This window comes from Python bivittatus, unplaced genomic scaffold (genome assembly GCF_059951505.1).
Source record: "Python bivittatus isolate LINGU-HERP-01145 unplaced genomic scaffold, Pbiv_v1 ctg000700_np1212, whole genome shotgun sequence".
Taxonomy (NCBI): domain Eukaryota; kingdom Metazoa; phylum Chordata; class Lepidosauria; order Squamata; family Pythonidae; genus Python; species Python bivittatus.
Window position 1 is genome coordinate 20,553,686 of NW_028277098.1, and position 22,534 is coordinate 20,576,219.

Consider the following 22,534-nt stretch of genomic DNA (forward strand, 5'->3'; position numbering starts at 1 on the left):
TCCTGAAATGATGTGGACTTTTATTATTCAAAGCGTTATTCTACTGTTCAGTTTAAACCAGGCTACAGCATCTAGGAGAGCCAGTTTGGTATACTGGTTAAGGTACTAGCCTAGACACTGAGAGACCATGAGTTCTAGTCCCACCTTAGGCATAAAGCCAGCTGGGTGATCCTGGGCCAGTCACCCTCTCTCAGCCCTAGGAAGCAAGCAATGGCAAACCACTTCTGAAATCTTGCCAAGAAAACTGCAGGGACTTGCCTAGGCAGTCGCCAGGAGTCAATACTGACTTGAACACACAAAAAACCAAACCAAATCAAAAAAAGGGGGGAACCCCCCCCACACATCTAAGAGCTAATGCTGTAGCTTGGTTTAAACCAAGAGGCTATGTATGTTGGAACCCCCCTGAGAAATTGCTGTAAGTGACCCTGACTTTTCCTAAGAGTGGGCCAGAAATCTAAAGAAATCAACAAATAAAGTCAGGATAATTGAAAAACAAATTATTTGCAAAACAGCTATCTTCACTCTTCAAAATCCTTTATTCTTTTCTTTGAGCCACACCTCTGTCTGCAAACAAAAGGGAATTAAAAACCCCTTTGGGGAGCACAGAAAGCTTCCCAATACCAAGTCAGAGCATTAGTCCACCTAGGGCCCTGCTTATCCTGCCTGGCAGCCATTTTTGAAAGTCCCAGGCAAGAATTTCCCCAAACTTGTCTTGAGATGCCAGGGGTTGAGGCCTTCCATGTGCAAAGAACATGCCTTCCAATCTGCCCAATTCTAACTAAGGTTGATGGTGGAAGTGGTTGATTGGCAATGGGATGGTGGGAAATTGGCTGATCATCCCTTGCTGCTGTTACTACACTCTTTCATTTAAGGTGGCATCTTCACTCAGCCAGGTTCTTATTAGTTGGCTGACTTTCCCGGCCACACCCCCTTTTCAATTGCCTTTTGAATAGCTCTGGCTTTCCACTGTGGTGATTTCTTTTTGATCTGCATTTGATTGAAAAAGGGTAACAGCCACTGAGAGGGTCACATATCTTTTCTAGCTTCCCATCCCTCAACTCAGTGGGCCCTCAAGTTGTGCCGCCAGGCTCCTGAAGGCAGGCCAAGGAGGGCGGGGGTCAGAGGTGGGGGAAGACCCGCAGCCACTTCAGCCGCGTGGCTTCCCCCCAGCGGAGAAAACCCATCCCCCGCCTCGCCTTCCTCGCGGTCTCTTGCCACTAATTAACCTTCCCCAGGGAGCCTTCCCTCCCCCCTGGCGACCGCCCCCCCCCTCCAGGGCGGCGGTGATGTCACATCCGCGTTGGCCAAAGCGCAGGCTTGCCTCCCGCTTCTCTCGGGTCCGACGCGCAAACTTTTCTTCGGGGTGGGCTGGCTGGTGACGGGGAAGGGAGCTTGAGGCGCCTGCGGGGCGTGCGCCAGCGGCCAGCCGGCTAGCCCACCCGCCCTACCGCCTGCCTTCCGGTGCTTCTTTGGACTGGATGCCCCCCCGCTCCTGCTCCTAAGAAGGATGCCTGCGGAATGAATGAGCGCCCCTCGAGCTGCTGCTGCTGCCGCCGCCGCTGCTCCCAGCATTCTGGCTGTGGCAGGCAGGCGGGCGTGCAGAAAGTGTAACTGACTACAGGGGTCCCTGCAGTGACTGAATGAAGGAGAGTCCAAGGGAGGAGGAGGAGGAGAAGAGCAGCGGTCGCCGAGCAGCCCGGGAGCAGCATGCAGCCTTCCGCCCGGATTCTCAACCTCTTGCTTTTGGCTCTTCTGACTGGGCTGGATCCTTCCAAGGTAGGAGAAAGCCTCTTCCACCCAGACAGACTGTCCTCCTTTCGATCCTCTCTCTCTTTCCCCACCCTGTGCCCGGCTACCTCGGGCACTACTTTGAAATAGGGCTTCTCTGCAAGTTGTTGTTTTCAGTCCCCCCCCCCCCCCCGCGGTGGTATCGATGGAAGAAGCAATGCGGATCTCTGGTATTTATGTGTGTGCTTTTTGGCAGGGATAGTTTTTCAGACGCGGGGGGGGAAATAAAGAGGAATGGGACGCCGCGGCGGGGAGGGAAGGGAGCAGATTTTCAGTGCATTTAATTTATTTATTTATTGAGTGCCATCGGATCCACTAAGGTCTTGTAGTTTTTGCCAGAAATGTGGTCACGCTTCTCAAAGCCAGTGTGCCTCGAACCTACCTGCTTTATGGTTTTTGAGCACTACGTACTTACGTGTGTGTTTGCATGTAATGTTGGAAAGTGACCAGGAGGTTAGCAACACGAGGATGCTGCAGCTTATCTTCTCCAACAGCTGGAACTACCGTGGCACTCACTTATTTACTTTTTTTTCCCTGTTAAAAGAAAATGCAACAAAACCAAACTAACCAGGGTTTTTTTCCCCCTTAAGGAAAGATGGACTTTTCCATCATCTATTAATATAAGTTTGTTTTGTGGGGTGGCAGATTTATTGAGAAATTAGGCCCATGATGAATAGGTTGGAAATGAGCAGTAGGATGGAATGGGTTCCCCCTTTGGGATAATGCCATCGCTGTTAGACTCTGGAAGCTGTCCTGGGTGCTAGCTAGAATGGACACTAGGATAGCCAAGTGATTGGTGAGGGCTGGGTTATTTATAGCCATCAGAAAATGCATCAAATACTCCAAAAATAGGGGCAGCAATGGAAATAGAAAACATGTGCCTTTTTATCACAGGAAAAGAAGGGGGGCTCCTGTGTGATTGCTGTTCCCTCCAGGTTGCAGGAGAGATTTTTTTTTTTCCAGATGAATTTGTACATTTAAAAATGATTTGCTCTGACGGGAATGATGTCTATTTAAAAAAAAAAACAATAAACATGGTTTTGCACAATGCCATTTGACTATCTGAAAATCATTCCATCAGATCCTGAAAATAAGTCTCATCCAAATGTATTGGGAAGAGATAACTGAACCATAGTAGGCCCAGTGTTATGCATGTACCATGTGCTGTTTGGCATAAACCCTAAAGTTTTTAGCAAACAATTTGCTTATTAGATATGCATGGGGGGGGATACACTTGAAAAAAATAACAATTACAGATCTTTAGCATTGTTTGTATTCTGCACGTTGTATATGCTAAATGCATTTTAGAGGCATTTGATATACAAAACAGCAGGGGGTTCTTTTTTTGGTCTCAGGAGATGTCAGAATTGTTTACACTGAAAACATGGACTTCAACCTGGCGATTGAGCTCCAAGTTGAAAACAGTTTACTAGGAATCATGAGGTACTAAGGAGGGAGGCAAATGGGAAATCACACATTATAAATATGGTATAGGGCGTTATTTGGAAAACGTGTACTTGCGGTACTGCTGATTTCATGACGGGGTAGACTTATTGTTTGACTGTAATTTGTCAGGACAAATTTCATGGAAGACCATCATGCATTCTGTTCAGACTGAAAAGGAAAGAAGCTTAAAACAATCTTGATCATATCTCTGTCTGTGTTTTGGGACTTCTCCACTTAAAGCAAAGCTAAGCACTGATAAAAACAAAGAAATGGGGTAGGGGATGGCTTAAGCTTTGCTGAGCATCTGAGTGATAATCTGAGCCACTGTGTGGACGAGAGTTGTATATGCATCTCTCAGTTGCTTGTGCTGTGGCTATGTGGATCTGAGGATCTTTTTATCTAGAACAGGGAATTCTAGTTGTCCTCCCAACCAATGTATTTAGAGGTAGAAGGAAAACAAACTGAATTTCCACCCCACTCCTCTTAACACGTAGATCTTTAGGCTACAGACATCTTTATGCTTGATTCATTTTATTGTGAGATGCCACAATACTTCAAAGAAGGCCAGCTTAGGAACTTCCTTAAAAAAACAGAATGCCATGTTGAGCTGATGGCCTCAATGTTATCATCTGTAAAATGGCTGTTATTAATATTTTTCTGCCTCACAAAAATTTTGAAAAGGTATCTCAATATTTTTTAAAGCTGCTGTGGTAAATGGTAAATAATGAAACAAATGTAGAATTAGTTCAGATGGAATTATTGTAAAGTTAAACTTTGTTAATCTACTGAAGATAAGCACTACTTCCATGAGCTTGAAAGCTTTGTACAGTGTAGTGTGGGACAGATAAATAATAGGCGGGCCAGACCCCTTTGTTTTAAATTTCTCTGTTTCTTACAGGGTAAAATCATGCTTTAGAACTCTGCAAGATTTAAACTCCCTTAACCTGCTTCCAAACCTCAAGAAATAAAAATAAAATGGACCATATTTTGGGAGCCCACCTACCATTTGGGAGCTATAGGGCTACAAAAGGGGTGCTGGCAAGCCACCTGTAGCCTGTATTTTTGACACGCTTGCACTATTATAACAAACAATATAAAAAATTCCAACAAAGTGTAATCAAACTTTGACATGATTACAGTTCTCACAGCAGAAATTCACATGGGTTACACCCACTTCATCAAATGACAAAACATAGACATAAATAGTAGACATAAATGTTTTCTCACATGTATGTAAAACGGTGAGGAAGAGAGAAAACATGAAGCCATAATGGGAAGGCAATATGTATGGCCCAATCAGCGTTGAAGAGAAATGAATTTGAGACTGAAGCCAAACAGACTTTTTCCCAGCCAAACCTAAGGGCAGACTAGACCAACCTTCTCCAATCTAGATATGCCATACTAAAGCACCCATCCTTCTCAGCTAGCATGGTTGTTAGAAACAATGTGATTTGCAATCTGACATATCTAGACAGCAGCAGGTTGGACAAAGCCAAAAGAAATGCCAGATGACTTGGACAATCTTCTAATGAAAATTATCTGTGTGAACATAGAATGCTTTCTTAGAATGATGCAGAACATTTCATCACCTATCACAGTATTATCTGCTCCTACTGGCAGTGGTTCTCCAAGGATTTTAAGCAGGAGCTTACCATTATAGTCCTACTTGGAAACTCCAAAAACTAAGCCTGGCATCTCCCATGTGCCAAATGTCTTCTGCCACCAAGCTGTGGGCCTTCCCCTATTGGGAGTTGTGAGTTTCAACAGAGAGAAGAGAAAGGCTGTTCTTTTCTGCTCAAAATTGCCTCCTTCCCATACACATCCATGCATAGGTAAAAGAGATTTATATACCTATTTTTATTCCACAGGTGGTAAAAACAGAGGTGAGCAATTTTGGGAAAGAACAGCAAGCCAGTGGCAAGAGGCAGGAGGTTGACAAAAAAATCATCTGCTTTCCAACCTCCATTGGTATATTATACTTGGTTGTTTAGTTTGTCCCTAAAATATCTAGTTCATAGTGACGGGAAATAACTCACATATGCTATCCAGGCAGCCATGTAAATGAGCAAGGATGAGAAATAGGGGTAAAAGCTATTTTTTCCTGCTTCAGGCATTTGAGATTGTGCTTTTTATTATATGGAGAGATTATATATGGCAGCAGTGACCTTTCATTCTGTACATGGCACTTTAGGGAATATCGTGGCACATCAGAGAATATCAGAACACTATTTTAACATTACAAAAGGGGTTAAAAGCAATCTCAGTGTTACCATAGTGAGCTGTGTTATGTGAGCCACCTTAGGGATCTTCCTGGATAGAAAGGTGGAAGAAAACAACTTTAAAAAGAAGAGTCACTTCATCCAATGATTTCACATTAACTAAAGCCTCCTGAAATTTTCTAAACCTAGGCTTAGAACATCTACAACAAAATTAGAATCTGCCTCAGGCAAAATTCTTTTAATTTCTCAGAAGTACTGCATTTCATTCATTGCACAAGTTGTGTAGTTTTGGTTTACTTATTTTTGCCTTTGAGTCAGTTCTGAGTCTTGATGGCTACCCAGACAAGTCCAGGCGGTTTTCGTGGCAATGCTTTTCAGAAGTGGTTTGCCCTTGCCTTCCTCCTAGGGCTGAGAGTGAGTAGCCCAAGGTCACCCAGCTGCTTTTGCACCTAAAGCAGGACTAGAACTCATAGTCACCTAGTTTCTACCCCAGTACTTTAACCACTACACCAAACTGGCTCTCACCTGCCTGTGTAGAAAATGTATATACTCAAAGTCGGCAGTTGGGGTCTTGCTTTTTTTTTTTAAGTAGATATCAAAAGCTATATCATTTAGGAACTTGTTACAGTAACATGGAAAATAAGTTGTCAGAGACTCTGCTATATGATAAACTTGTGCTTATCTCCACTGGTATGACCTGCTTATAGTTTCATGCAGATCAACTACACTGACATGCTGGACAACATTACTCTTTAAGATGTATCACACACACCATTTTTTAAAAAAATCAAGAGACCTCACATGGATTCTTAAAATGTTTAGGCAAGTTCTAGAGATTTAGAAATTCAAGACATAGAAGTACTTAAATGCCTTTAGATCCTCTAAGGTTAACTCTGTCACAGTGTTTGTATATTGCCCTAATTAAGGTCCACTTACATGGGTTCAGTTTTTATTAATTTATTTTCTACAGGATTTCATTTCAAGGTTGGGTTAAATTTTCCCTTTTTTCAGTAGAGCATTGCATGAGCTGCACTTAGCCATTAATGAAAAAGCACCTCTATTTTTCACGAGTCTTAAATGCTGGCAAAAGCGCTGAAGTCTTATTTCAGTACTTCAGCTGAAGTATAGCATGTATTAATTAACTCTGATAGGAATTTCCATTTCTTTCAGTACCATGAAAAGATATTTTTTCACTCTAATAATATAGTTCAGGGACATTTTTTTTTTCCTCTGGGTATTGCTGGGAACTTAGGTAACACATCAAACTGGAGTCAAAGTGTTAAAATGAGAAACGTAACCGTATGTACTGGATGTTATATTATGGAGTGATATCTCAAATGGAAGGAAGAAATGTTCAAAATCTGGAAATTCCTAAGTGTCACTGCTAGATGGCATCTCAGTGCTGTTTTCTGGAAAGCATAGAGTGCTTCTGACCTTGGTACTCTATGCTCAGGAGGTTGGCTATGCTACAAAGATCTCTCAAAGTAAACCATCACTCAATCACAAGCAAAGCATCACTCCAGCAGAACAGGAGTCAGCATACCTTGAACCTGAAGGTTTAGAAAGTGCTGTAGCTGGGTCAGGTTTGGTCTCTGCTGGATAGGGCTAGAAGGATTCCTGTCTGAATCCCTAAAGAGCCATTGTCCGTCAATGTCACTAAGATTAGACTAAATGGTTCACTGGCTGTTTCAATGTAAGGCTACTTTCTACGTTCCAGGAATGATCTGTGTAGAGCTTCCATTCAGATGAAAGGCATCACTGTACACACAGAAGCCTGCAAGGCTTTTGCCATATACTTCATTGGAAGGCTAGTTCCGTGTGTCTGTAAGGATGTTGCTTTCTTTTTCTAGGGGGTTTATTTAATCTTACAGAAAGCACTGAAACATAGCAGATTAGATATCAGCCTGTTTTGCACAACTATGGTTTGGACATAATCAGTTTTGGAATTTCTGCCAAGTGACAGAATTCCATATTGTAACCACTTCCTTTAGGAATCAGAGAGCTTGTATGTAGATTACCAAATGTGGTTTCATAAATTGAATTTAAGTTTAATTCAATTTAAACTTAAATTATATCAAATTTAGTTTTTCATCTAACCCCATGATTATTTTGGTCCTGGTTACTTTTTAAAGTATGACCCCTGAGTTTACTAAGCTAAAGCCAGGCGTGGCACTTGGCCCAAGAATGCTGCAGAATCTTGATGTATGTGATGTGCAATCAAAGTGTGCAGCAGAGGCTGGAATGGCCCTCCTGAAAATATCCCATCATAAGAACAGGTCGCTTTGACTGACATTTCACAGTTGGAATGCCTCTTTTTAAACTTGGAATATTTTCTGTAAATTCAGAATAGGCTGTTGAAATTCTTCCAGTGACGTCAGAACTGGATGGGAAGTTTCAACATTTTGTACACCTATAATGCACATTTATAGTTTTGGTAATTGGGACAGAAGTTGACTGAGTTAAAGCACACGAGGGATGGTGTGTTTCAGAGAACATTAGAATTTTCTTTTTTTTTCCCCAAGACCATCCCAATCTGACAACTATGGGCATGGTCTAGTAGTTTTTCAAAAGTATAGTATGTTGCAGAATAGAAAGGGATTTGTGACATAATCCAGCCCTGAAATTTGCAGATTACCACAAACTACTTTGTTTCTGAAGACTGACTTTTGGAAAATTAACAGACCAGCACCAGAACAAGTGCATTTGCAGTGGTCTTAGAAGAAAAGGAAACATGGCGCTTCCCAAGTGTTCTATCCCTGGAATATTTAGTTTTGACACAGTGAAATGCACTCAAACATGTTTCCATGAAACATCTCAATCAGACCCATTTAGAATTTAACAGGTATCATTAAGCTAATTTGCATAACTATTTTGAGGTAAATGTAGTGGCTTTGAGATAAAGTGACCTCACCGAGTGAAATTTGTGACACTTGAAAGTATTGGCTTACAGCTATACTTTTTTTCCCCCAGATAGTTGCATATTCCCACAGAAATAGTTTTCTTTTCTGATAGTAGCTCAAAGTCTAACTGCAACTGACACCTTCTATCTGTTTTTGGTTTGGAATTATGGGACTCATAGTCCCAATAAACCTACAAGTCACCAGACCCCATACCTCTGTTGTACAACTTTCTTGCACAAGTGTAGTGGTGTCATTGTAGATTTCACTAATGATAGGGAAGGTGCCTCAGATATGTGAGTCATTCTGTGGGAAGTCCATCTAATAATACTGAATTCATGTTCTGTGGTAGTATTTATTTGTTTGTTAGATTCATATCCTGCCTTTTATTCAAGAGGCTTGCATGTAATGTTAAACCATAGTCTGGCTCATAAACCAGGACTGGTCCATGCAAAACCTCAAATTTGCATGCCTCCAGCTCCTATTCAGCCATTTTCCTGCATCATTGGGAATAGCATGTAATTTCATCTTTGACTAAATGGTTACATAAGAACCAAAGGCCATACTTTAAAATGCATTCTTGATTCTTTTACAAAGGCAGTTTCACAACCCTTGATTTGAGGTTGGCTTAACCAGAGTTTGATTGAAAGATGTATTACTTAATTTGGCTCACTTGCCTGACTTCCATGATGGGGTGTCAGAGAAGCCATGGCCCCACTGACACTGAATATCTTGTGCTACATTCTGGGAATGTAGAGAGGCAAAAGACAATATCTAGCTCCTAGATAAAATAAGCTTAGTTTTGTCTTAGGCAGTTTTTCAGAATTAGTTTCCTTCTCTTGTAAGAAAATTACATTCACATCAGCTATTGAATTATTTAAATAGGACAAACGTAAATGAGTATGTGTCTTCTGATACAAAAGGCTGAGAACATGCCCTTCTCACTTTGAACAAGTTAAAAATGCTTTGTTGTTGTTGTGTGATTATATCCATTAAATGCTGATTTGATCATTTGGAGCCATCATCAGATGTTAGCTAATTCAGGGGAGATTTTTCTTCTCTAATAACCTGTGTGTGTCAGCATGCGTGTAATCGCCATTTCATGTCTCCATTCTCTGATTATGTGGAGTCTGTATTTTATGCTCACTTATAGATACACACTCATAAATTCAGGAATGAAGTGAAGTACGGTTTTGCTACCACTTTATTTGAGAATAAGCATCATGAAGTTCATTTAAAGCAAAACTGTAATGGGAATATCTATAATCATGTTTGTACCCAATTGCCTGCCCCCTGTTAATAATATATTTTAAAAATTAAATATAAAGGTTTCTGCTGAGACCAGGATCAATCACAGTGGGCCTTGGCCCTCCCATGTTATTTTTCAAAGAAATTGATCACCATTATATTTTTTTATTAAAAGCTAAGGAACATATTGCAATCTATAGAGCAGTGTTGTCCAAACTTGGCCACTTTAAGATGAGTGGACTTCAACTCCCAGAATTCCCCAGCCAGCCATGCTGGCTGGGGAATTCTGGGAGTTGAAGTCCACTCATCTTAAAGTGGCCAAGTTTGGACAACACTGCTATAGAGAGAAAAATGGAGAAAGTCCATTCCTAATCTCCAGGTTAGGCTAAGAATGACTCATGTCTGAAATCCTGCAGAGTCACTGTTTCTTTGTGTAGACCAGTTTTCTCCAACTTGGTGCACTGCAAATTATGCTTGCTGGAAATTCTGCTAGTTGTCCCCGTGCATCTAGAGGGCATACACATATAATACTGAGCTAACTAGACCAATAATCTCACTAAGTATAAGGCAATTTCCTATGTTACTAATATGAATTAAGCAGCAGTCAGACCATTTGTCACGTACAGAGAGGATCTTTTCATTAGTACATTACTAAAAGGTTGGGAGAGAAACTATGGGAAGGGACCCTGTGCATCTGTGCCAATGAATTAATCCACTCATAGACATCTCTATTTTGTACTTATTCACTACACTTTTAACTAGCATCAAAAATTGTATTTTAAGCTTCTTCACATTGCCCTGCGGTCTTGAAGGGTCACTAGAAGCAGAGCGAATATAATTCAGCCTTTGCACCTATTTGGTCTCTCCTGAGACAGCAAGCAATGTGTCAGAAAAGGTTATCAGTGTTGTGATAGAGATATATGTCTGGAGAGAAAAGAATGCTTAGTTTGTGAAAGATACTTGGATGGCTACCAAGTGATCACTTTCAGCATTAGTAAAACAGCGTTAAACTTGAAATATTCACTTTCAATCTTTCAGGCAGTTTTCAGAGTAATTGTTCCTTTGAATTATTTTTACTAAGGAGAAAAAAGATGAGAAAACTCACACAGAATGTATTATACTTGATTTCAGGCTAGAACTAAGCCAAAACTTTATTAAGTTTTGAAGTGGACATCTAGTATGTGCTGCTGTTCCTTCTCCTTCTCCCTCTTCTCCCTCTTTTTCCTCCTCCTATTCTGGGGATTTTTTTTTTTTTTTAAGCAACAGGTTCCTGAAAAAGTTTGAAAACCCCTGCTCTAAACATTTATCCTTCTTTAACTGGGATGATCTTACACCCCACGTTCTGAGCAGGGCTTCATTTGGTAAGCAAGATCTCATAATGGATTTAGCTCCTGTTATCTGTAGTTTTAACTTTCTTGCTGAATTGCAATAATGCACCTGTATGAGAGGCTTCCTATGAAAACTACAGTAGAGTCTCGTTTAACCGACCTTTACTTATCCGACATTCCATCTTATCTGACGCCCCTAAAAAAAACACATCACGCATAAATCGGTGACGAGAAAAGTGTGCCGCTTGAGTGCGAGCGTGAGTGTGCTCTTTCTTGTTGCTCCTGACGGTGCGGTGCCACAACACAAAAATTGATTGCAACAGGCGCGGCGGATCGGTTGGTTGGTTGGTTGGTTTTTTTACCGCACTCAATCGTTACTGTGTGTTATCCGACATTTTCGCTTATCCGACGTTCTGCCGGCCCATTTATGTTGGATAAGCGAGACTCTACTGTACTTGGAAGTTACACTGAATGCCCAGTTCTCTTGCAGTGATTATTAATTAGACCTCAGAAAAAAACATTAGACCAATTCTGATCTACACTGGTATCCAATTTATTTCCAGCCGAATCGGTAGTAAATGTCCTGGGATTCTAAATACCTGATGTATTAATGTAGCAGTCTTGAACAGTTTTTTTATGTTTCTTATTTGCTTTCATTGATGCTTACTAAGTGTAGAATTCCTCTAACAGAAAAGCATGGGGACTGGCTGACAGCAATTCAGACTGTCAGTAATAGTGATAATAACAATTACATTTATAAACCACACAATGAAAATTTAGTCAAAATTCATAAAACGAGAAGGGGTAGATATGGTGATCGTGTTTCTCCAAAGCTGCACAAGTTCAGGGAGGGAATCGAAGATCCGGGGCAAAGGAATTTTCTCTGCAATAACACTTGAGCAGAGGTGGGCAACCTGCAGTTCTAGAGCTGCAGACAGCCCATGATGACTCTTTTTGTGCCCTTGGCATCTTCTCTAATCAAGACTGCTTAAAAATTTACTGCAATTTAAGGTGGGACAGGTGAAAATTGTACTGTAATTCATACACTGGCATATCAGTAAAACAACAAAAAAATCTTCAAAAACTCCCTCTCTTCCCATTCATGTTGCAGTCCTTGGCTGGTTGAAAGGTTGCCCAATCCTGCTGTAGCGCAATTCTGCTGGAGGGGAAATATAGTCACTTAGAAAGCAATTTCCAACCTTGAGTCCCAAATGTTGTTGGATGGCAACTCCCTAGGGCAGTGTTTCTCAGTTTCTCAGCCTTGGCAGCTTGAAGCTGCATGGACTTCAAGCATGCTGGGTGGGGAATTCTGGGAGTTGAAGTCCACGCAGCTTAAAGTTGCCAAGGCTGAGAAACACTGCCCTAGAGGTCCTCTACTGGGAGTAACTGCTGCCTGGAATGTTCTTTTGCTGGAACCCTTGTCAGAAGAGTTGCCTCAGTGGTGCTTCCTGATATGGTTCAAGAAGAGATTTGTTTCCAAACCCAAGACTGCAGATTTCTGCTAAAATGAAAACGTTCAGTTTTGGATCCATGGTAATACAAAAATGATTAATGTATTTCCTTGATATTTTTCTTTTTTTTTTTTTAATCGCTACATAAAATGCATTTGGGTGTGCTTTAGAAAAGTGCTTGAAAGGAAGGTCCTTTGCATTTCAGAGTTATTCATGACAACCATTCAAATACACACTTGCTCTTGGCTTGCCTTCAAGTACTGTCTTTGGTAATGACTTTTCCCTGAATCATGGCTGTCTAGGCTCATTTGGGGCATTTAGCATCATTATTTTACAACTGATGTATTAATTTCAAAAGGCTTTTATTGTCCATTTGGGAATTTGTTTTTAAAAGCCAGTTCCCCTCCCCTTGGCATAAATAATAAAAAAAGATTTAATAGCAAACAATTATTTAATATTGCATCGATAGCTATGGGGCATTTGTTTTAGTTTCCATCAATTCTCTGGAAACAGGTCTTTATCGTTTCCTTATATTATAGTTACTTCCACTAAAGCTTGTTCATGCATGCAGTATAATTTGCTGTTCTGGAGCATTCCTTCGTTATGTTCAAATTGCCATATGGAGTTTTTCTATATGACTCATCAGTCACGAAAGGCCATGACTGATAGGGCTATCTTATTCAATAATAATCAGTGTATCTTTTCTAATTATTCAGGAGTTCTTTCATCTGTAATTTTATAAATACCTTGATGGCCATCAGATGATGGATATCTTTATGAAACTGTGATCACAGAGAGGTAGTTACTGATTACTGATTCTCCCTCACCTCCTTTTTCTCCCTTTGAATTTTCTTTAGAGCAGGTAATCTAGCACTCTCTGAATGTGTTCAGAGGACAGTGCTGGCTGGAGAGTCCTGGAGCTGAAATCCCTGGATCTTATCTAGGAGGGATGAGTTGGGAGAAAGGGCTGAATGGTAGTGAAAATCTTGGCAGAAAAGATGCTTTGGTGGATGCTTTCCTTACCATGCCACATGAAAGGAAGAGATGTAAAGGGGAAATGTACCCGAGTAGAAATGCTTGCAAATGTAGGTCTCCTTCTGGCCATTCAGATGAAAGAATAATAGTCAGGGGGAATGGGATGAGAGGATGGAGGAGAAAAGGTCACTATGCATGATCTTGTCCTTTATCCAGTTTCAGACTCTTGCATGTTTAGGCAAATCCCTGAGAAGGGCTTACATATTAAGTAACTTTTGAAAACTAAGGAAGGACTAAAAAGCAGTTTGCATCTTATGGAAGAAAGTGTGTTATTTAAAGAGTAGTTTTGGTTCTCAGTATGGTACCTCTAGATGTCAGTGTGCTTGGAGATACTTTCTCAGTGCCTGCAAGACTGAGTGCCCATCCTCTTCTCCTCTCTCTTCTCTTATTTTTAAATTCTTTAAAAGAAATTATGGCAAACTAGCACCCTGTAAAGCAAAGCACCAACCCCAAACATAGTCTTTATTTCAAGCATACAGATAGTCCTTGATTAACAACCACAATTGGGACCGGAATTTAGGTTGCTAAGCAGTGCAGTCATTAAGTGAATCATCATGTAACCGGACCTGATTTTATGACCTTTTTTGTGGTGGTCGTTAAGTGAATCACGCCGTTCCCCTTTGTTTTTGCTTGCCAGCAGCCAGCTGTGACATGACCTCAGGACACTGCGACCATCGTAAGTGCAAGCTGGTTGCCAAGCACCTGGATCACGATCAGGTGACTGCAGGGGCACTGCAATGGTCGTAACTTTGGGCACCGGCCATAAGTCTCTTTTAGTGCCATTGTAACTTCAAACGGTCACTAAACGAATAGTTGTTAAGCAAGGACTACCTGTATATGGCATTGAAATGATAGGGGATGCCACTTAATGCCTTGTTTGCCTATTTGTTCCTCAAATTATAGTAGCAAGCTGGGCTAGTAAATGGAGGCAACGTGTGAGACTTGGAATGGTAGGGTGCAACCTTACCAGTTTGCATTCTGGTAAATGGGAACTTGCTGACTGATGCCCACCATGGCAGCTACTTTGTAAGGCTCCCAAATTTCTAAATGTGCCCACTGTGAGGTTTGCCCCGTTCGACAGAGAAACTCCCGTGACATGTGTGGTTCACAAAAGAGGTTTACTCATGCGTAACGTAACAGTCACAAGCAAAGCCAGGACTGGTTTGGTACAATTGCATCACTTGTTATATTCCCCCCTTCCCGCGCTTTTTCCGCCCCGCGATCGCATTATCGGCCCCCCAATAATCCCTCTTAATTGTCCATGATGGCAGGTTCGGTCACGGTCCATTGTCCTTGATTGACAGTCCCCCCCGGCTTGGGTTGGTCCCCCCCCCGTTACGTGCAAGCCCGAGGGTTCTGCGTTGCGCGGCGCTCTTGTTTCACTGCCTGCGGCCCCGTTCATTGTTGGCTCATGCCGTTATCAGTGTAGAGTTAAAACTTCCGCTGCGGTTTTCCTGTTTGGCTGGGCGCAGGTGGCCCATTAATTAGCGGCGCTTTCAGTTCCTCTTTCCCTCGCTAGCTGCCGCCGGTGGAGTTCGCGTGGTGTGGCTGAGAGCTTCCCCGAAGCCCCGTGCTGACCGAACCTGACACCCACTATTCCCCGTACAGCCACATTATCACCAAGCACATTTGTTCCAGTCAGAAAGCATTACAGTGAATCATAAATATTGCACATATCAATAGGCCTTCCTAATTGTAGCTACATGTGATCCCTTAAATCCTCTAGAGCAGTGATTCTCAACCTTTTTGAAGCTGCTGCCCCCCTAAGGAGCGGAAAATTTTTCAACGCCACCCTTTGTGAAAATCCTGTAATTTAGGGTATGGGGGGGGAGTTACTGAATTATAAAAGGCAAAAATTTTAAGTAATTTAATTTGAACAAATCCGAACTTCAAGTACGTGGAACTGTATTGACAACACTTCTTTTTATTAACTGACATCGTTGGCGGCTGCAAAATATGATGAGGGAAAGATAACTATTTCTCAAAATTAATAATTCACGACCACGATAAAGAACTAATAAGCGCACTTACCTAGCCGACTGGCCAAATAAACAATGAAAGTAAATCGAAAGTGAGGGGAAAAAACAGAAATGAAGCGAATGAAAAGCAGCTCAAGAAACACAGGTCAAATCAAACATTCATATTGAAAGGACGCTCAACGCACACACTGCGATTAATCGCGCGGGAAAACAGCTGACGCATGCGCTGTGCTGGTTGGGATCGGAGAAGAATCGTAGTGTTGAGTTCTTCAAGGTCAGCCTACCTAGAATACAAATTCGTCTCACCATTCTTAGAAGTGCATGAGGGCAGCCGTCGCGTAAGTTCATTTTATTGCTGGTACAAATGGTGTAAACTGGATAATCGATTTAATAAATTTTTTGGGGAGTTTTAAAATTAAGTTCGAATGCCAAAACATGCTCTACCGCCCAAAACATTCCCACCACCCCCCTACCGCCCAAAACAAGTTCACCGCCCCTCAGCATCCTCCCACCGCCCCCCGGGGGGCGGTACCGCCCCCGTTGAGAACCAATGCTCTAGAGCAAGGAAAAAAACATTCAAAAATGTTTAACTAAGCTCACATTCTATCCTAGGCTGGATCATAATGGGATGGAATATAACCTTCCAATATGTATAAAATAATCATTCTTTTTACATTTGAAATGCATGTAATACTGAGATTTTCCACTTTGAAGACTGATTTTTTATTAGTATTCATCTGTGTATTTATCCTTATTGGGAGTAATTCAATACTGCATAAGCTGATTTCTTATAACACAACTGATTTTTTGGTCCTGCCCCAAAGCACCAGATTGGCATTGGAGGGCACTTCAGTCAGGGAGCATGGGCGGGGGGGAGCAAGGAAAGGGAATCACCCCTTCTCCATATAAACTGATAGAAACCACTCTATCATTAAGAGGAGCTATTTGAAAACAACTGAAAGAGATCTCTCATAGCAGTCAATACTGATATGAGTATTTACTGATGTTGGTGTATATTTAGTGATGAATTGTGTGTGATATCCAGTTCAGGTTAATCATTTGCCTTGTTGTGTATTTACTTAAACAACTTTAGACAATTTTAATTTGTATTTACGTGTGTTCTGAACATACATTTTGAACGTGGGAAGCAAAACAATGAAAAATTAAGATTTTTGCTAGGGCTGGGCACCAGCAAAAAGATTTGATTTAGACCCTAGTGTGAAAATAACCCAACTGACTTGAATGATTTTGAAAAGGGGCTGATTTGAGCTGGGGCCAAATGAAAAGGTTCTTCTGCACCTTCCCTCCCCGACAATGTGCTTTCCTGTTGTCCTTGGGATGGGGAGAAAATACGTCACTTGAAAGATGCTTATCTCAGTTTTCTTCTTGCCAAAACAAGGCTAGCAGAAGGCCAGTGGTTTGCTGCTGTGGCTGTGGTCAAAGGGATGAGAACCAGAAAAAGGGAAGGGGAGTATTCTTTTCTGCTACCTCCCTCCCTCCCCCTGCCCCCTCCCCCACCAACCATGAATCCTCCACCTTCCCCGCTTCTCTTCCTGTTAACTACCATTGGAAATAAACATATTGCAGCAACTTTCTTACATTTAAATACTTGAATAAAATGTACAGCTTTGGAAAGGGTGAAATCTGTCCAATGTAAGATTAATAGGCAAAAGTTTTTGTTTATTTTTAACTTTGATTTTCCTTTTAAAAAGGAAAGTGCCTATCATTTTCTTTGTTTGGGGCACAACTGGCTAAAATCTGATGTTTTGGTAGTACCTCTGAGGATAAAAATTGCTCAATCTACATCTCAGATTGATAGGTACTGGTGGTTTTGGCAAGCAAAATCTTTGCCATTTGGGAATGAGTAGAGGAAACGGTTTTGCTAATTTCCCTATTGTTTGGCGAGCAGTTTTTATGAATGCAGCAGGTATTATAGAGTTTGGCAGTGCATGCTTCAAAAATGATTTAGAGGAAATGCTTCAGACCTCACATGAGCGGTGTACATCTCTGCAATTCATTAGAGCAACCCAACACACAGAAGCTTAAAAAAGATGGGCTGCTTTAACAAATAACAGAAAGATCCTGTGTTGTATAAGATGTGAATAACTTTCTCCAAATCATTTTGAAACATGCATTATCCTGTTGTAGATGTGCAGCTTGTCATGAAGCCTGCCAATTATAACAAGAAAGGTACAGCAGCTTTTTTGCCAGGTACAAAAAAAATTGATTTTGTAGTGGGGAAAGAAGTATAAAACACCTTTTTAGCAGACACACATATACACATGCACATATTTTATGGTTATCTGGGTAATGAATGGTTATATATTGGAGATGTTTGAAACAAGAAGAGTGGTGAATCTTGACTATTAGATGTAGGATCAGGAGGTGTTGTACATTAATGTACTGAAACAGAAAAGGACGGATTTAGGAAAAATCTACTTCACCAAATCTTTTCAAAATGTTTTGATAAAATAAAGATAACAAAGAGTAGAGAATCAAATGCAAGTTAGTATTATATAAGAGTCAGCTTTTCTCCCTGGAAGGACGGTGTTTGAAAAGCCCTGCTAAAATGCTTCCTGTGTTTACAAGGGAGGCCTGTCAGTCACTTTCCTCCCCTTCTTCCTCCCTTATCCCCATCTTTTTGTTACCCATGCAAGAAAAAGAAAAAACAAAGTAATTTTGGTTTTGCAGACCTTGTTGGCAAAAATCACTGTTAAAGTTATGGAAAGATTCAAATTTGGATTTGGTTGGTTTGAATGGAATTTTGCTTCAGCTTGAAGAAACACAGAATCTGACTGAAGTATCATGATTCAATCTGAGATTCAAACGAAACTTCTACAGTCCCCCTTTCTTTAATCCAGTATATTACAAATATTAATAAATAAACCAATAAATAGTGTCAGTGAAGGAGAGGGCACTGTGAAAATTCAGCTAATATCGCTAAATTTGATACTTCATTGGAATAATATCAAACATACTCTTTCATGCAAATATATCATTGGATTACCTATATTCATTTGAAATGGACTGAAATGCTATTGGTAGAAATCTTATATGGAAAGAAATAATCTCTAGTGTTTATCGTAGCTAAGATAACTTTCATGTAATTTGTTCCTCAGCAAGAGCTCCCCTGTTTCCTTTAGGAGCTCAAGATGATGGTGGGTGTTTTCTCATTTTCCCCCAAAACTTGCATTGATTCAAGGGCCATGCCTGACTTTGTTTGGCATGTTGATGTACTCACTCCAAAAGTGGTAAGACAGAGCCCTTTTTGAGTGAAGGATTCAAGAGTTTTGAGAGGTTGAATTTTGCCCTTGAAATACCCCCAAAAGGAAAAAAGGACCCAGACTCTGGAAGCCACCAATGCATGTGTATGGGCCATGTGCAGCTCCTGGGCCGCACATTTTGCAATCCTGTCAAGTTGTTTGGACCTAAAGATAGTGACTAGCCCCAAGGCATTCAGTTGTTCTATGACAAAGGAGGACTGGGACTCCTTTGTTGAAGTCTGACATCTTGCCTGCAAGACATGTATCTGTGTTTCCCAGCAGTCATAGACTCTTCTTCCACTGACATTTAATCATAATGGATAATTAACATGTGCTAAAACCCAAACAAACCCTAACCCTGGTTAATGTACCTTGGTTACGACCCATGGAAGTTGGAGGCACCTAATGGATTAATTCTGCCACCTTGTATGCACTTGCTTAAATGAATGAGAGACTGAGATAAATGTTCCTTCCTTCTGATAATGCAGGCAGATGGTTACCATCCATACACATAAAAAATTATTCTTTGAAAATATCAAATGATGTTGCTGTTATGATAAGGCTTTTGAAAACTCAAAACACACACAAACAAACGTTAGGAGAAAATGTTGCAATTATTGTTGATTACTAATCAAGTATACAAAGGGAGATGAGCAACATTTTCTCCAATTCTTTAAAAAAGATGATATGCAACTAAAAATTGCTTATATTTTCTTAAAAATATATTGTTAGATTTCAGACTAACCATGATACATGCCCCCATCTTTTCTTCATATTAAAAAACTTAGCATGGTTTCTAATTGCTTGATCCTCAGTGAGCATTCACACAATGCACAACCCGGTTACAAAGAAGTACTTTGATTTATGATTATTTAGCTCAATGATCTTCATCTTAAATCACCCTCAACCAAAGCACTTCATTTAACTGTGTTATTTACTAAGCTGAATGTTTCTGTCATCAAACATTCTAATCAGCCAGCTATTCAGTCAGATTTCAAAAAGTGATACTGCTCTGTGTTTCTTGGGAAAGTGTCTGTCTACAGTTGTTTCAGATTCTTAGTTACTTTGTGAGATCAAGGGAATTGTGCGTTTCCAGACACTAATGCCGCAACCTTATTGAGCCTTTTAGCGTATGGGAATACTTCTGCCCATGGTGCTGACTAAATATCATGTGGTTCATTCTCTATCGAAATCTCGTTTCAGTTGAGCTCAGATTCTGGTGATTTCATGGATGTGCCCATTTAGTTTTTCCAGAACAATAAGGAAATGTTTTGTCACTGTCTGGGATTTTTTTTTTCTTTTTACTACCAGTCTAGCTACCACTATGAGATTTTTCTGGTGGACACTCATTCAAGTATTAACCAGATCTGAACCCATAATGACTACTATCAGAATGTTTATATGTGTAGAATGGCTGTCCTGGAGAGCATGGATAGTTACAAAATACCTGTTTACTAAGGTTATTTGATGTGGTTGTTCCCAACTCCCTTCTCGGCTCCCCTGAAGCACTCAGGTACTTTTATCCCTTTTCTAGGCCCACTTCCAATAAAACATTGGGCCTATGAGGGGTCTAGAAGCATTCTTAAAAAGAAAGGTGATGTTAGAGATAGATATTTCACTTTGCTGGTTTGTCTATTTTTTTTTTTAATTACCTTGTCATAAACCTTTTTAAAAGATGAGGCAAAACAGGAAACCTGTCTTTGCACCAAGATCATATTTCTGTTATTAATTCATTGTTTCTCAGTGGTCTAATTGATTGGAACATCTTCCCTTTGGAGTAAGATGAAAGGGTATGTGATTTAGTTTTTTGTTGTTTTTTTAAGCTAACTAAGTGGGAAATATAGAGAGTGATAAAATGATTTAGGGTGTGGACAGAATGGATAGATCATGCAATATGGTCTAATTCACATTCAAATTTAAAATCACCCATGAAATTGGCAGTAGATTCAAAATAGATGAAAAAGTTCACTGAAAATGGATAGTTCTCAGTTGTATGAATTAGCAGTGGGTGTTGGGTTCAGTGATTTTAAAATGGGACTATAAAAGAAGAACATGGAGCTATTCCAATTCAGACCATTGGCCCATTGAGCCAAGCAAGCTTTGGCCTGCCTGACTTTCAGGCGGGGATCTTTCCCAGTCCTATCTGCAGATAATGGAGACTGAACTTGGAATCTGTTGCATGCAGAATAATACTCTACCCCTGAGAGATGGCTGATAACTGTAATAGTTCAGCTGCACTTGGAAAGAAGATCTTGGAACAGATCGGCAGGCCCGTCTAGCACTAAGGGCTACAAATTCTCAAACCACAGTTGCAAGATGGTCATGGTGGTACATGCTGGGATTTTTCTAAAATTCAGTTTTACACTTACTTCCTCTTGTCTATTACAAGAGTATTATTAGATCATTGGGAGAGGAGGGGGGTGTTGTTGTTTGTCTATTTTCTTCCTCTCATTCTTGCAAGATGGCCATATGAATGGAATTTATACTTTCTGTATAAAGCTTTAACATTAACTAGCATATTAATGCAAATCAGAGCAACCTTTTCATTAAGTGCATAGTCATTCTAAATACACTGTATCAGAGACTTGATTAATGAGATGAAAAAGCAAACAAATTAGAATATTTTTTTTTTACTGAACACAATACAAAAATGTTTTCCTACTCTACATTTAAATGCACACTACACTACAGTCAGACGTTTTGCAGAAAAGGGGGCATGGAGTTAAACTGAAATCCTTGAGAAATGCAGTGGTTTTGGAATATACAGTAAGGCTGACCAAAGAATGCCCTCTATATAAAGAATTCCCTTTGAGCCGAATGGCATTTTTTAATAAGGTTAGAAGATATGAAGATTTGGCCCAATTCTTTACTCAGCAAATTGAAGACATAAGGAGACATTTTATATAGACAGACAGACAGACAGACAGACAATATATATGGCCGTCCAACTTAAGCATCAGACAAGTGACTATCAGCTGCAAAAACACACATATCAGGCTCCACTCACAGCCTTGCCCTAACACCTGAGGGAAAAGCCAGGTTTTCACAGCCTTTCAGAAGCTAGCAGAGTCAGTGCCATCTGGATCCCAGAAGGGAGACTGTGGCACCCTGTAGGTGCCACAACAGATGAGGCACATCTTCTGGGTCCCACAAGATGGCACTGTTTCATAAAAGGGACCCAGAGCATAGCTTCCCTCTTGAACGTAGTTGGAAAGTGTCTTTTCCTTTTTTAACTCCCCTCCCCTTTTAATATTGTTGATATGGTGCAAGTTAGATTATTAAAACAATCTCAAATGCTTTACTAGTAAAAAGCATCAGCTGCCATTCTAAACTCACTGGCGAGGTGCCTGTTTAGGAGTGGGTTGATATAACACAATTTTGTGCCCAGTCTTGCAGAACTAAAGAGACATATGTATATATAAAAACTGGGGGGAAAGTTTCATCCATAAATCACAATTATGCACATCAGGTTATCTTAAAAAGGAACCATTACCAGTTAAATTATTCATTAAGTGCTTAAATCCTAGTATTTTCATATAATTATAGCTAAAATGCAAGCTCACGTTTTTTCCCCCCCGCTCTGCCTGGACAAGCTAGCTGTCCACAAAGCCTGAATCACAATCCTGTTGGGGCTCTGATTTTCTCTGTGCATGCAGTCGAATCCCTGTCTGGCATATCCCAGAATTTCTTTCCTACTCTGCCAGCTTCTCCAGGCAGAGCAGGAAAAATGTGAATTTTTGGCTTAGCTGCAGTAAGTATGACAATTTAACTACCCATTCTCATAAACTGGACCAAACCAGCCAAGTAATTCCTGTGTTTGTGAAACAGTCTATTGTTGTACTATCTCAAGTTTCTGTCACTTCAATCTGTTGCATGTTAT

The 22,534-nt window shown here is 40.6% G+C and overlaps 1 protein-coding gene across 1 annotated transcript in view; it reads left to right on the forward strand.

Moving 5' to 3' along the window:
• The first annotated feature begins 1,322 nt into the window (after positions 1-1,322).
• Positions 1,323-22,534, forward strand: part of OLFM3 (olfactomedin 3) — a 173,135-nt gene continuing 151,923 nt past the window's right edge. Inside the window, exon 1 of the mRNA XM_088153250.1 lies at positions 1,323-1,776. Coding sequence (XP_088009376.1) covers positions 1,708-1,776 — 69 coding nt within the window. The 5' untranslated portion in view covers positions 1,323-1,707. The remainder of the gene's footprint in view (positions 1,777-22,534) is intronic.